The following is a 16,749-nucleotide window of genomic DNA, read 5'->3' on the forward strand; positions in this document are numbered from 1 at the left end:
TAGAAAAAAACAAACCCTAATCATAGATTATCCTCTTAGACCATTCTTAAGGGTAGGTGAGAAATTAAGAAGGTGAAATAAGAAGGTGAAGTAGGTTAATAGTTAAAGGGTGTAGGCTAAATGAGTAGGTGATGGGATGAAAGTGATTATGTTTAACTATGGTTTTGTGGTCTCAAATCATTGTCTTTTGCTTGTTACTTTACTTTATTTTATTTTAATTGGTTAGATTATTGATACAGTGTAGTAAATTTGAAGATGGGTGATTAACGGGAAAAAAAGAAGGTGAAGAGAGTGAGAAGGCATGAAAAATATAGATGAAAAAATTAAACGGTTAATAATGGTCTTAGTAGTTTGGTAACAAAATTTGTACTCGTAGAATATATAAATGCCTAATTTTTTGTCTTAGATATATCACACAAGTAGATAACAAAATTGAATAATGTCTTCGGATAAAAACGTTTGTCAAGTTACGTGAGTTGGACCCCCATCGTACCCGGACACGCCACGTTTCCTTCTTCATTGTAGCAAGGTCACTCTCCGATAATTTATTTTCTGTTTTGTAATGCATATGAATGTATATTCTTCCATATTTCATTAAAGTATCAAAAATTTAATATTTGTTTTCTTGTAAAATCTTTCCCCCGACACCACGAACTTTAATAACTTATTGACTTGTGCATTATGCTACCACATCAAGGGATAGCTTCGAAAGTGGAAACCCAAGTATAAAGTAATATTATATATATAAAAGTAATCAAATATTCATTTGATGAAAAATAAGGAATAACAATAAAGTATTTAATTTTCACCAGAAGAATTTAGTAATACGAAAATACCCTTATGAATGTGTTATCGTTGCTAGTCTTTCTACTTCACATGAAGTTCTGAAAGAGTGATCGGTGGTTCCAAACTCTCAAGCTCGGAATGTAATTTTTAGGAGTTTTTACAGTCACACCAATGTATAACTATTTTTAATAAAACTAGTATAGTATTCGCACGTTGCAGCAGAACTATTAACAGGGTGTCTCATCCGAAAATATTATAAGTATGCAATTAATTAAAGGGTTAAGTCACTGGATGATCATCGTACTTTCTTTCTTGTACATGGTTGTCCATCAAACAAGAAAACTAAGCTGTATGACCATCATACTTTTCAAATTTGTATACGGTTGACCAAAAGTTTACCTTTTTACTGGTTACATTATTTTTTTATGACGTGGTAATGACGTCACAATTTGAAAAGTCACTGGATGACCATCGTATTTTCCTTCTTATACATGGTTGCCCCTCAAACCAGAAAACTAAGTTGTATGACCAACATACTTTTCAAATTTGTATACGGTTGACCAAAAGTTGACCGGTTGACCAAAATTTGTACATGTATTTGAATTTAGTTTGGATTTGGGGGTTTTGAAAACCCTAGTTTGGAATTAGAAAATTTTTTACAGATCCGTTGCATGTATAACAGATTTATTTGTATTGAATTTAGTTTGGAATTGGGGGTTTTGAAAACTCTAGATTTATTTGACAATTAATGAAATGAATTCATTTTCCATATATGTGCAAGTATGAATTCGTTTTCAATATATGAGAATTTATGTTTGGTTAACTTTTTTAAAGTCTGCTGCTTCTGCCCGGAATCTCTGGTGTTAATTCAATATTATTATTATTATTATTATTATATTATTATTATTATTATTATTATTTATTATTATTATTATTATTATTATTATTATTATTATTATTATACAAATTAGGAATACGTTTTTATACACATAATTGCTGACTAGGCATCCAAGTCATCGTTAAAGATAATCCACTTCATTGTTACATCATCAAAAAATAATGTAACCGGTAAAAATGTAAACTTTTGGTCAACCGTGTACAAATTTGAAAAGTATGTTGGTCATACAACTTAGTTTTCTAGTTTGATGGGCAACCATGTACAAGAAGGAAAGTACGATGACCATCCAGTGACTTAACCCTAAAAGAAAATACGTTTAACCAGCTATCACCGGTCAACCGGTCAACTTTTGGTCAACCGTGTACAAATTTGAAAAGTATGTTGGTCATACGGCTTAATTTTCTGGTTTGATGGGAAACCATGTTCAAGAAGGAAAGTACGATAGTCATCCAGTGACTTAACCCATAATTAAAATTAAGACTTTCAAATAAAAAGATGATTGTTTTTTGTGAGGGGTATTTTAGACAATTCTCCATGCATGACTTTCGACAAGGGATGTATTCTTTTTATTAAGTAGTATAGATATAGATAATCACTTAGAACCAACTCTTCGTAGAAGAATTGGCCACCATCTGCCACTTTTGAAAAGCAACCTGGGTTCGAATCTTGCCAAAGAAAGAATTGAATTTAAGTGGTTGAATTACCTTACTATCCCTGTTGAGGGTTATGTGGGTACCAATTCGGTACATGGGATCAAACGGTTACTATCAATCTATCCTTTTTTTAATATAAGCACTTAGTGTTATTTTCCTTTTTGATATAATTTATGTAACGTACGCATAATGTGTTTTTTTAGACATATACATAATTGTAACTATGATTGCATTATTAATTTACTTTGTCCAATATATTTTTTAAAAATTTCCTTTTTGTAATGCAAATGTTGCTTCTTTATTTAGGTGGGATATTTTACTCGTAGTTGAAAAACTAACTGGGTTGGATTAATGGTTGGAGTTTTTTTCTCTGGAAACAGAGGTCATGGGTTCGATCCTTATATTCACCAAGGCTGGAGGTCCTGTTTTACATTTGGTATAACTTGGAAGCAGCATCTCTACCTTTAGTGTCGAAGATGGTATTAGGACTCAAAACTCGTAGAAGACCGCTTTGGGAGTTCAATACTATTTTACTCGTAGCTGCATTATTAATTTACTTTGTCTAATATATTTTCTAAAAAATTTACTTTGTGTAATGCAGAAAGAATTTGTTTAGGTGTGATATCTACTCGTTTTATACGCGGATATTGTTGTACCTTATGTCCTTATCTACATGATCACGTGGTTATATATTTAGCAGTTTTCACCCTCCATATGTAGATAATAAAAATATGTACCCCTTGTGTTTCAAACTTTCAAAAGCATATCAAACTAATCAAAGGTTTCACGATTAGCATGCCTTTATATTCAACAAAAGCAAGGAAAAATTATTTTGTTTTAAATTGGTCATTGTAAGAAAGTATCAATATTTTTCAATATTATATCCACATATCAACAAATTAATATAGGGACGAGTTCATGAGGATCTTCTCAAACTATGTATTAGTTTAATAGAAGTTGTGGTTTGTGTGATTGCAAAAATATGTGGGATCTTTAAAAAATATGTTAGAAATTTTATTTTGTTACTTTTCGTCTCTCGCAAGACTAACTTAACCTATCAACTATCAAGTTACATAAAAAGATTCACACGCTCAATATGATCAGTGGATGAGCTAGGACTCTAGGAGGAAATTGGTGAGCCAACCTTTCATTGCTCTATAGTCAATTAATTAATCATCATGAAAGAAAAGAGAGATTAGTTATATATCGAACCTCTCTCAATCTCCCATAATTAACTAGTTGATCTTTACTATGTTGGCCCTCCTAAGTTACGGAGTACAGTAAATTTCTAGCTCTACTTTTGAGCATGGTTCAACTATCACATCGTTTCATGATTGTATATGTATAAATTAAAATATATCTTTTACTTTAAAAAAAATAAATGGTTGAAAACCATGTGGTCTCATATACAGTTTCGATACTCGGACCGCACAAACACATAAAACTTATGTCACATAGATAAAATACTGAATTATAGTGATAGAACACAACATAGACATCAAAGTGAGACACCGGCCAGTAATCAACGAAAGCAAATGTATCTCCATGAGTCCAAATACTTGTAACATGCATGTTATGTTACGATACGATCCTATAAATTTATGAATATGACAACTTAATGGCATGTATTTTTTTCTTTCATTTTAACGACAAATTTATTATATTCTCAAATTGCATCAAAGTAATCCTAGAACTTAATTTCAAAAATTGAATAATGGAATTGAATAATACATCATTTATTATTGTGACCCTTGCAATGTCGCACTGGTTGTGGTGGCGAAGATTTGGTGGTGGGGCAATTATTTGTGGCAGATGAGACGTCGAATGGTATCGATATTTGATGTAAAAGTAATTAACGTAAAGGGTTAATGCAGATATTTTAAAACATAAATGATTAACAGTGCAATTTAATCATTAATGTTAAGAGGTAGTATATGTGAAAAAAATTTTAATGATGCTAATGAAAATATTACATATTTATTAACAATTTTAATAAAAAAAATGCTACTTTTTATATTATAGTATAGATATAGATAAAGGAATGCATATATATATATAGGTAGTACTTCTATGAAGGCTTAGCATGGGTATATTCAGATTTAAGTCTGAGGGCAGAGTTTACCCTAACTAATCTCATCGGGCAGATTAGTAGGGGTTTTTCCTCCATTGGATATTTGAAATAGACATTTCTACTTTAAGAGAGCTCTCTAGCGCGAACCCGATTAAAACAATGTATACTAGATCTCTCGTTTTTGAATCACGATGCGAAGTTTCAAGTAAAATTCATATTAAAATAAGAATTAAAAAAGGAATGCATCATTTGTTATTGAGACCCTTGTCATTACAAAATTCAAATCATATGACGGCGATTTAATTAGATGAGTTAATATGAGTGTATTTTGTCAAAATTAAAAGTACAGGGGCTTGAGAGTGGAGACTATGTCCTTTTGAACTCCCTGAGAGTTGAGACTAATGTCCTTTTGAACTCCCTTCTCACCTATCCGATAAACTCTTCAAAAAAAATTTTAATTTTTTAAAAAGCTTTAGTGATAAAATAAATTTTGACCTAGTCAATTAAACATACCTAAAAAACGTTTTGACTTGCAATATACTTCAAAACCATATTAATACAATATCCGTTTTTTGATTAACAAGAAAACGTTATAAGCATGATAAATTTTTAGCATAAACAAATATATCAACAACCGAAAGAGAGATGGTAACAAGATCAAAGTATCAGATGGAAAAAAATTGTCCCTTATCAAAAGCTATGATATATGTTAATTAATCGTTTTCATATGCTAAATCGCTATACTTTCGGATCATATATATACAACGTATAGCAACATCTTATTTTTTTTTGTAGATATTATAGAATTACCTATTTTAAATAGACTAAAAAATATATGTTTTATTTAACTCATAAATATAACCTTTTCCATAAACATCAAAACCCAAATTGAAAAAAAAAAATAAATTATAATTACTGAATTAATTATTAATTCGTTAACAATATACTTTTATAATATTTTGACTCTAATAAGAATAAAAAATAATTATTTAATGTTTTGGATTGGGCTAGAAGACATTATTATTTTAATTTTCATGCATGGTTAACGTTCCTATTACAAAATAAAAATCATTTTACCACAAGAAATTAAAATATAAAGAGTACATAAATTATTATTTAAATATAAACGCTTTCACACCAACAACTATATTACGGAGTATTATATTTACTTTATATTTTATTATAGTAAAATATATATATATTAAGACAAAAACTAAAGAGATAAACATAAGCATAATAATATAATTATTATAAATAATAATGATCGTATCTATTTATAGCTTTTATATGATTTGATTTACACAACTAAAGTCGGTCTCTCTTTGCTTCTTCTTCGTTCTTATCCTCTCTACCACCTTAAATTCCTTCCTACAAATCCTTCATTATTTTCTTTGTACATATGAAAAATCACCATTTAATTTTTTCATCTCATAATAATCACAACAAACAACATCATCCATTATAACACACACACAAACACACATACACAACCATATACATATACATATATAACCTTTTTTTCATTTGATCTATATCTATATATATATCATTTTATGACAATGTTGTCTAGATCATCTTTTAATCTCCTTAATCTTGACGATTATTCTTGTGTTATCGACCGTCCTAGGATCCCACGTGTCATGACCGTGCCCGGAATATTATTTGAAGAAGACGAAAATGGCGAAAATCGGAATCTTACGTCAGGCAAAAGGATCATTGTTGCTAATCAGTTACCTTTGAAAGCTATGTTTGATGTAAATACTAAAAAATGGCTTTTTGAATATGACCCGGATTCTTTAATATTTCCATTAAAATCCGGGTTACAAACTGGACCTAGACTCGAGTCTAGGTCACAACCAGGACCCGACTGTGTTTTTGTCGGGTCTTTATCGGTGGATATACACCCATCTGAGCAAGAAGAAGTTGCTCAGATGTTGTTGGAAAAGTTTCAGTGTGTGCCTACTTTTTTAAATTTAGAAGTACAAAATAATTACTATCATGGGTTTTGTAAACACTATTTATGGCCTACTTTTCATTACATGCTACCTATCACCCGGACTAGTGGGGTCCGGTTTGATAAAGTAGCATGGCAGGCATATGTTTCCGCAAACAAAGTGTTTGCTGATAAAGTTATGGAAGTTATAAATCCTGATGAGGATTATGTTTGGATTCATGATTATCATCTCATGGTAATGCCAACTTTTTTAAGAAAAAGATTTCATAGGATTCGGGTCGGGTTTTTCTTACATAGTCCGTTTCCATCGTCCGAAATTTATCGGACTATACCCGTCCGGGACGAGATACTTCGAGCGTTATTGAACTGCGATTTAATCGGGTTCCATACGTTCGATTACGCTCGACATTTTCTTTCGTGTTGTAGTAGAATGTTGGGTCTTGATTATAAGTCAAAAAGAGGGTACATTGGTCTAGAATATTATGGTCGAACCGTAAGTATCAAGATTTTGCCTTATGGAATCGATATGGGTCAGATTGAATCCGTTAAATCGTCCCCAAAAACCGTAACAAAAGTTGAAGAGTTAAGTCGTAGGTATGATGGAAAAGTAGTAGTATTGGGTGTTGATGATATGGATATGTTTAAAGGAATTAGTTTAAAGTTTTTAGCCTTTAGAGATCTTTTGGAAAACTATCCTAGTTTAAGGGGTTTAGTAGTTTTGGTCCAAATCTTGAACCCGGCCCGAAGCCAGGGTCAAGATGTTCAAGAATTAGAAAAAGAGATGCATAATGTGGCCCGTGAGGTTAACCGTAGGTTTTCATTTGAAGGGTATGACCCGATTGTGTTTATAACCGGGCCGGTTTCAATTTCTGATAAAGTCGCATATTATTCAATTGCAGAATGTGTAGTGGTGAATGCGGTTCGAGATGGTATGAATTTGGTTCCTTATAAGTACACTGTTTCTAGACAAGGTAACAGTGAGTTGGATGAAGTTTTTAGAAGGTATGAACCCCATGGAGACACGAAACCCAAAAGGAGCATTATTATCGTTTCGGAGTTTATTGGGTGTTCACCGTCTTTAAGTGGTGCAATTCGGGTTAACCCATGGAATATCGATTCAGTGACTGAAGCGATGAATTTAGCGATTACAATGCCTGAAAAAGAAAAGGAAATGAGACACGAAAAGCATTATAAGTACATTAGTTCTCATGATGTTGCTTATTGGGCTAACAGTTTTGATCAAGATCTCGAACGGGCTTGTAAGGAGCATTTTCATAAACGTTGTTGGGGTGTCGGTTTTGGGTTGAATTTTCGTGTTGTGGCTCTTGGTCCTAATTTTAGGAAACTGTCTGTTGAACATATTGTTTCGTCTTATAACAAGACGAGTAGTAGGTTGATTTTGCTTGATTATGATGGTACTGTCATGTCAAGATGTTTGATTGATAAATCACCTAGTAAAGAAGTTATCTCCATTTTGAATAACTTATCAAACGATCCTAAAAACGTCGTTTTTATAGTTAGTGGTCGAGGGAAGGACGTGTTGGGCCCGTGGTTTGATCCCTGTAAGAAACTTGGTTTGTCAGCAGAACACGGTTACTTCACTAGGTAAAAACTTGTGTACTTACATAACTCTTTAGTTTTCTTTGTATTTGATCTTGTTTTAATGTTTACTTTTTGTTGTTTTCGTTTAATTTTAGGTGGACCGCAGACGCAGACTGGGAGTCGTGTGGGACAATGGTGGATGTTGAGTGGAAGAAGGTAGCGTTACCGGTTATGGAGCATTATACTGAGGCAACGGATGGTTCATTTATCGAGCAAAAAGAAAGTGCTTTGGTGTGGCATCATCAAGAAGCTGATCCTGATTTTGGAACATGGCAGTCTAAAGAGTTGCTAGATCATCTTGAGAGCGTTCTAGCTAATGAGCCCGTGGTCGTAAAACGAGGACAACAAATAGTCGAGGTTAACCCGCAGGTAATTCTTACACACATTGCATTTGAGGATTTAAGTATTTAACATTTAGTAATATATAGAACATCTAGATGGGTCAATTTGAGTGGAAGAAAAGAAATGGGCCAAAATGGGTTCAAAGTATACATAAAAGCATATTAAACTACTAAATTTGGGTAATAGATTATTATTTCTAATCACATTGTTTAAATTGTTTTTGGGTCAGCCTTGCAGATTTTGCACAGAGATTGTATGTTTCATTTTCTTTTACCTATTTTCAAACGGCAGATGTTAGTTGTTAGTAGTTAGTTTTCCACACTTTGTACCTTAATCGCACATTTTGACATCTATTTTAGAATGTAAAAGTTGTTCATATATTAACTTGATAATAATAACAGGGTGTGAGCAAGGGAGGGGTGGTGGATCTCCTTGTCACAACGATGAAAAGCAGAGGAAGACCTCCAGATTTTGTTTTGTGCATTGGTGACGATCAGTCAGATGAAGACATGTTTGAGAAAATCTCGAGCTCACTTGGAAATGGAATTGCAGAAGTATTTGCTTGCACCGTGGGGCAGAAACCAAGTATGGCAAAGTATTATCTTGATGACACGGTGGATGTAATCAAAATGCTGCATGGGCTCGAAGAATCATCAATCCATGTACCGAAAAGTGCAGGTTTTCATGTCGAATCCCAATGCTAGGCTTACTTATGTAGATATTACCCCTTAGCTAGAATAATCAGATCCAAAAATAACATACCATTTTTGGATTTTTAATAGAAGATATCAATGCATGATTCATCTTGATATTGTTTTTGTTTTTGGGGAAAATATGGATATATTTTCCTTTTATTGTACAGACATGCATTGATGCATACTTTTGGTCCTTTTTTTCTCTTTTTTTTTTTTTTTTTTTGAAATATATGGTCTTTTGGATAACATAGTTTATGTTTTTGAATGTTTTAAGAGATTAGTCCAGTCAAGTTTTTGTTTAATAAATTAAAGAGTTTTAGTTGAAGTCAATATGCATGTCCTATTCTCCTTTTTTAAAACAATTGTGTTTGTGTTTATCCATGACAGATTGATAACATGAACACATGTAGTCAACCTTGGCTAAAACAAAGTTGGTGAGTTCTAGAAATCAAGTATATCAAATCAAAGATAAAATAACAATAGATTTACTTTCAAAATGAGGATATCCATAGATCAAAATAATTTATAATAATAAGGTTTAGCAAGAATCAAATCTAAAAATTAACATATTTAAAATAAATATATATAAATATAAAAACATCAAGCCTTAAAAGTTAAGAACAGAAAGTAAAGAAAAGAAAAACGATTAACTAGCATCGCTTTTCTATGTTACCCTTAAATTGCACTAAATGGGATTATTAGGTCGTACAAATCGGCAAAATTCGTTATCAAGGTTACAGAGGGATTTTTGGTTCAATAAGTCAATGGTTTTATATTTTTGGTCAAAATTCTTTAATCAAGGTTACAGAGGTATTTTTGGTCAAATGATTGAAGCATTTCAAGAAGTTAATGGTTTATATATCTTTTGGTCAAGTGATTGTCATGTTTAGTAAACTACATCTTGATCAGCCTGAACCATGGAAGACAATGATACCAACTCAACTCGTTGAGTCGTAAAGTTTCTACATATGATCAGGTGAGGTTCGATCCCCATTAGGCTCTAGACGACGGCCTTTTCATGTGGAATTTCTTTGGATGCTTACTCAATGTTCAATATAATATGACTCGTTTTAAGACAACTAAATACCCTGATCTATGGGTGTTCAAAATATCCGTATCCGAATCCGCTATCCAAAAAATCCGAAAATTCGGATACCCGGATTTTCAGATATCCGAAAATCGGATATCCGGTTTTTTGGATTCAGATATCGTATGACACTTTTCAAAAATTTCAGATATTCGGATATCCGAATATCCGAAAACTTAATACTTAAAAGTTGGGCTCCAGAGTTTGGCTATGTCTTGCGTTGAATATATAATAATATATCTTCATTATTATTAATACTTGGGCCCAATAGACTTCACAAAAAAGAAACTCTATCCCTGATTATCATTTTCTTTATCACCTATTCTTCTCAATCGCACTCTAGAGTCTTCTTTTCAACCAACATTTCTTCAACCGTCACTCCATCGATTCTTGTACACATTCAACATTATATATCTTGTACACATGAATGCAGCCATATGTTCGTTAATAGGATATCAATTTTAAACGTAAACTTGTGCCGAATCTTCATAACATCATTATTAATTCTTCATTAGCTTTTCTAATTAATATGGTCAGCAGGTAGCAAGTCTAGTAGTAAGATTCTTTATAAGAAATTTTTTTATTATATATTTTTGCAATAGATGATATTATTTGTATGAAATAAGTTTATCTAATCTTGTTCATTTCTTATTGTTCTCGTAAACGATTGATGGATAAAAATAAAAAGATACTTGTTTATTGATCAAAATGACAATAAATTCGTGTGGACTATCGTGACTTTCGGATATTCGGATAATCCGCTATCCGAATCCGATATTTCAGATATCCGATTTTTGGATATCTGAAATTTCGGATTCGGATGACCAAATCCACTATTCGAATTTTCGGATATCCGAAATTCGGATATCCGAATTTTTGGATATCCGATTTTGAACACTCCTACCCTGATCTAATGTATGCCTTACCTTTAAATTGTGAGAGCTGGGTTCTATTTGAGACTTACCTTCCAATGAAATGAATAATATTATAATTAGAGATGGCAAAAAAACCCGCATCCAATGGGGATACCCGACATTTTTGGTCCGGGGACGGGTTTAAATGAAGACCCGCATACCCGGCTTGTATACCCGAAACCAGACTCGAATCCATATACCAGCTCCGTTTATATTAGATAAATATTGTAAACTATAAATATAATTATTATGTATTATGTATACATGTCAAAAATGTGTCATTTGTAAAAAATACTCCAAGTAAGTCAGTGTTAATAAACCTAACAGAAACTTAGCTATAATTGTTGTATGATAGTTAATGGATCACAAAAATAAAGACATACAATATCTTATATATATACTTCATAAACTCTTGTAGAGACGTCAAACCTCAATGAATGCCATGACTTTATGTTTCTTCAAGAGTGTAAAAGTTCCAGTCGTACATGGTTTGATTAGCATGTTAACGAATCCCCTATTACCCGCGGGGAAACCCGTCACCCAATGGTTAGTTGGTAATGGGGACCCGTCGGGTCCGAGTTTGGGACGGGGAATTTTAATCGGGTCCGGGTCCGGGTCCGGGATTACTAAAACCCGGACCATACCCGGCCCGTTGCCTTCCCTAATTATAATGCTCGAAGATCAAGATAGTTGACGAACCAATTAACCTCGTGGTTCAACTAAAAAAAAAAAAAAAAACACCATATCTCAGTTTATGAAAATCTAGACTAAAAACTTTTTCCTCTTTATGTGTATTTACGCTTCATTATGTAGCAATAGACGGCCCCTTAAACATGAGCACCAAGCCACCAAGTTCCCAATTTAAAAATAAATCAAAATTATATACATAGAAGCTCTCTGAAGTCTTGAGGCTAAACTTTACTATTTTGTATGAGTAGTATTTGAATAACATGTTTTATAACTGTATGTTTTAGAACTGTGGTAGAGTGGTGGCATAACTTTTTTTTTGTTTGGTAAAAGCAATTACTAGGTTAGATTATATTTTGATTATCTTGTGCTCATTAGTTTTTATCTAATACTATGTCATAAAGCAGATTTTCTATAAATTTTTAATATTGAACTTAAAATTTCAATATTGATTTTAAATTACAACATTTACTTCCTTAAAATGTCTCTCCTATCTATTCTATATTTCTATATCTACCTAAAATAACTATAGAGAGCTAATTTGTTCAAGGAAATGATTGATGAGCACTAGGGATGAGAAAAAAAACCGTGACCCGTGACCCGACCCGCCCGTAGGGCTAACGAGCCGGGTCACGGGTCAAGCTTTTGTGACATTTTCGGGTCACGGGTCACGCGGGTCGGGCCGGGCCGGGACGGGTCAAGCCAAAAAGTGAAGAAAACCCGTGACCCGCCTGAACCCGAACCGTACCTTCACGGGCCGGGTCACGGTTCCTATTTTTATACACTTGCGGGTCACGGGCCGGGCCGGGTTTTCACGGGTCGGGTCATTTGCACATCCCTAATGAGCACACTAAAATATTTATTAAATGACTTTTATGCCCTTAATATATTTGACTCTCTTTTATTACAACTTTACAAAAAAAACCCCTACCCTTAATATAGATAATGCTACTCAAACGAAATAGCATCACTTGAAAACTCAGGATACACATTCAAATCAAGCAATTTATTTCCTTGATGCGTGTAGCTAATTTCCTCATCCACTATGTTATATGTTTGGAATGCACAAAGAGAACTTGAAGGATTATGTGTCACTGATGATTGCAAAATCTCAAATCTAGAATGATCGATCTCATGTAGGAGAATTATTCCTCTTTTCTTTTTTAATTTTGGGGCTCTTCCTTTCCGTTGTCGAACAACAAGCTCAAATAACATATCGTTCTCATTCACAAGGTTCATAATCATCGAAGTAGCTTTTGTGCATTGAACGCAATGCATCAATCAATTTTTATCTAGCATCTTAATATCTTCCAAATTTGATACATGAATTATTAATAATAAAAACTTCTAGATTAGTGTAGTATATTCATTAGATCAATTGTTGATTTTAGGTTTTGAAAGTAATCAGCAATTATATAAATAACATAAATAATAAGATAACTCTTAAAAAAAATACATTGAATATGCAAGGATCATAGATAGAAAAACAAATTATTACAGAGTACAAAACTTAGGAAATCTATAAAATCAATAAACAACTGTATGAAACATTCAAAGTACATGGCTTGTAGTGGTTAATTACTAACATTTGTTATAAGAAAAAAAAAAAGGACGTTCGATGAATTATGATAGCGCAAGGATTATGAATTGAATTGTTATTATTGAAAAAAAAATGGTAAAGGGTTACGGAGGGTTAATATTAATATATTTAGTTCTTATAAAGGACAAAAAAGTCATTTAGTAATCATTATATGTGTACCAATAATAAAATTCCTTGAGCAAATCAGCTCTCATAACTATAATACTTTTTTTCTTTCCTCAAATCTTTAACCAATATTTTTTTTTCTCTCATTCATAGATTAATTTATTGTTCTATCTCACCGTACATCGATAAATTATATGAATATTCTTAAAATTCCATGCTCTTTCATTAGCGCGTGGTCACCCGATATACTTTCGACGAATATTTAAATCTGATGGCGAAGCCCGTACGGCTAAAGGCGGAGCCCGTCAAATAGATCACCTCATCACCGCCACCGCCGCTTCCGCCATTACATCACCACCCCGCTATCACCTCCATCACCGCCGCAACACGCGGGTATCACTCTCGTTACTTATATATCAAATTTACTTTTGAACTTTCAACTTTTCAACATTCAATATTTCAACATTGAACTTAAATTTTCAATATTATTTTATGTTTCAAAAATGTACACATTCTAATGCATGATGTACCATACATTATACTCACATTACATCAATAACTTCCAATACTCACCGCCGACACCACCACCACCGCCACCAATCTCCACCGCCACCACTATCGCTACCACCGGTCACCGCCACCATCGCCGCGGCCATTACATAACCACCACCACCTCCATCACCGACACGACGTACGGGTACCTTTATCTTGTAATATTATAAGCAGCAGTGACGAATCTTGAAAATTTTCAGTAGGGGGTCGGTATCTAAATTGTTTTTTCTCCTAACACTATTTTTTCTTAAATGGGAATCGAAACCGAGTATATCAAAATTTTTCTACACGAAAATTATATACCCCTACATCACAAAAAAAAAATTCGGGGGGTCGGACGCCCCTCCCCGCCCCAATATAGTTGCGCCCCTGATAAGCAGGCTTTTTATTTGTTAATGAAAACTATCATTAATTATGCAGGCCACATACCCCGACCACGGAATATTCTGTAACCCGACCACCCCTCTTTAGGAGCGACAGTCGCTCCTAAAGGGTAGACCCATTAATTGCTCGCGGATACCTATGCATATACCCGCTGACCCGTTGACCCGTCAACCCCCTCTTTAGGAGCGACGGTCGCTCCTAAAGGGTGCATTAAACCCCCTCTTTAGGAGCGACGGTCGCTCCTAAAGGGTGCCTCGAATAAATAAAAACGATCGATCCCCCCTTCTTCTTCATCAGTTTCTCCATACTCCTACTCCATATTTTCCGACCCCCGCTTTTCTCTTCTCCTTTCCAACCGATCCAACCCCTCTCTCCCCCATATTTTCCGGCCAAGATATTCCGGTGAGGCTTTAGGAGCGACCCGTCGTTACCTCTTTTGTAAACCCCAACCGATCCAACCCCCCTCTCCCCCATATTTTCCGGCCAAGGTATTCCGGTGAGGCTTTAGGAGCGACCCACTTTTTCAGTGAGGCTTTAGGAGCGACCCGTCGTTATCCCTTTCCGAACGTCGAAGTAAGTTTTAATTTTTTTTTTTTATTTCGTATCTATTAATTTGCTATATAGTATATGTATTAGTTTGATGTTATTCTTGTTATGCATAAATGTATTAGGATCGATCTTATATGCCCATAGATTTAACGTATTGTTGTTGTTGTGTTGTTGTTGTTGTTCTTGTTGTTGTTTTTGTTATGTAAAAATGTTTGTAAAAAAGTGTAAATAATATAAAATGTAAAAAAGTGTATTACATAGTATATAAAAATATATTTAAAAAAGGTTATAAAAGTTTGTACTAGAAATGTTTGTATTAGAAAATATAAAATGTATAAATATAAAAGGTATTAAAACATAAGTATAAAAAGATATTAAACATATATTGAAAAAGTAGTAGTACAAAAGACATATAAAAAATAAGTTAAAAAAAAGTTGTTAAAAAAGTTGATATAAAAAGTATTATAATACGTGTATTATTTATGTAGATATAAGAAAAATGCTAGGAAAATGTATAAGTAAAAAAGTATTAAAACATAAGTATAAAAAGATATTAAAACATATATTGAAAAAATAGTAGTACAAAAGTCATATAAAAAATTAAGTTAAAAAAAAGTTGTTAAAAAAGTTGATATAAAAAGTATTATAATACGTGTATTATTTATGTAGATATAAGAAAAATGCTAGGAAAATGTATAAGTAAAAAAAGTATTAAAACATAAGTATAAAAAGATATTATAACATATATTGAAAAAGTAGTAGTACAAAAGTCATATAAAAAATTAAGTTAAAAAAAAGTTGTTAAAAAAGTTGATATAAAAAGTATTATAATACGTGTATTATTTATGTAGATATAAGAAAAATGCTAGGAGCTCACGGCGGCGACGGCGATGGGAGGGATCCGCACCGATCGTGGTGTAAGAAAATATCAGGCTGCAAAAACAGCGGTAAGAAAATTGACTTTACATTAAATTTAGTTATGCATTGAAATAATTTTATTCTTATCGTTTAAAGTAACTTATTTATGTTATTGTTACTTATTGGTTTTGTAGGCTCGAAGAAAACACCACCACCACCAAGAGGGGCAGCCAAAAATCTAAAACTTGAGGCTGCCTTGAAGAAAAATGGAGGCCCGTTACCCATGTACTTCGACTACAAATCAAAGACCTTTCAGTCGATCGGGGACTACGGGGCTATGTACAAATCTTTGTTAGGCTCGTTGATCGGAGATGTCCCCCAGTACTACGAGTCATGGGACGATGTGCCTGAGTCTATGAGGGACCATATCTTGGAGGAAGTACAGGTTAGAATATGTTTCTTTTTATATTTTTTTACTTAATATGTTTTTCAATGATAACCCTGAAAATGCTAACTTGTATTTGTAAACAACGTAGCGCTATTTTGCGATGGACCAGTACTTAGAGCTTGATGAGGACGACCCCACCCGGAAGGCAGCAAAACTGGCTTTCCGTGCTGATGCAGCTAGCATATATAGGCAGAGAAAGTCAAAATTCAAATCTCAGCATTTTACAGCACGGGGGGGTGTAGGCTCAGCAGATACCCTGCAGACAGCACCGCCCACTGGTATGGACCCGGAAGAGTGGGGAAAACTATTGAGTTTCTATACGAGGGATGACCGGGTGAAGCGGGCCGAGACAAACAAGACAAACCGGTCCAAACAGGCGGTGGGGACTCAGGGTCGGCGATCTATTTCTCTTGCCCACGATCGGGCGTTGGTACGTTTGGTTTTAACAAAAGTATACAATTGTTGTGTTTTTTAAATGCTAATTATTTGACTTGTTTGCAGGCCAAGCACCATAACGAAAAGAAGGAGGGGCCACCCCCCACGTGGGAGTCGACTTGGGCGGCA

The 16,749-nt window shown here is 33.7% G+C and overlaps 2 protein-coding genes across 2 annotated transcripts; both read left to right on the top strand.

Annotated features, from left to right (window-relative positions):
* Positions 1-5,885: 5,885 nt before the first annotated feature.
* Positions 5,886-9,189, top strand: LOC122600253 (probable alpha,alpha-trehalose-phosphate synthase [UDP-forming] 11). The gene is made up of 3 exons (XM_043772943.1): positions 5,886-7,967; positions 8,060-8,333; positions 8,708-9,189. Exons 1-3 carry the CDS (start codon positions 5,962-5,964, stop codon positions 9,008-9,010), a joined length of 2,583 nt encoding a protein of 860 aa, XP_043628878.1. The 5' UTR covers positions 5,886-5,961; the 3' UTR covers positions 9,011-9,189.
* Positions 9,190-15,741: 6,552 nt separating this feature from the next.
* LOC122601063 lies at positions 15,742-16,523 on the top strand. Its single transcript, XM_043773839.1, has 4 exons — positions 15,742-15,826; positions 15,932-16,182; positions 16,274-16,463; positions 16,510-16,523. The coding sequence occupies exons 1-4, from the start codon at positions 15,742-15,744 to the stop codon at positions 16,521-16,523; spliced, it is 540 nt and encodes a 179-aa protein (XP_043629774.1).
* Positions 16,524-16,749: the final 226 nt, after the last annotated feature.

Source organism: Erigeron canadensis, chromosome 5 (assembly GCF_010389155.1).
Source record: "Erigeron canadensis isolate Cc75 chromosome 5, C_canadensis_v1, whole genome shotgun sequence".
NCBI lineage: Eukaryota > Viridiplantae > Streptophyta > Magnoliopsida > Asterales > Asteraceae > Erigeron > Erigeron canadensis.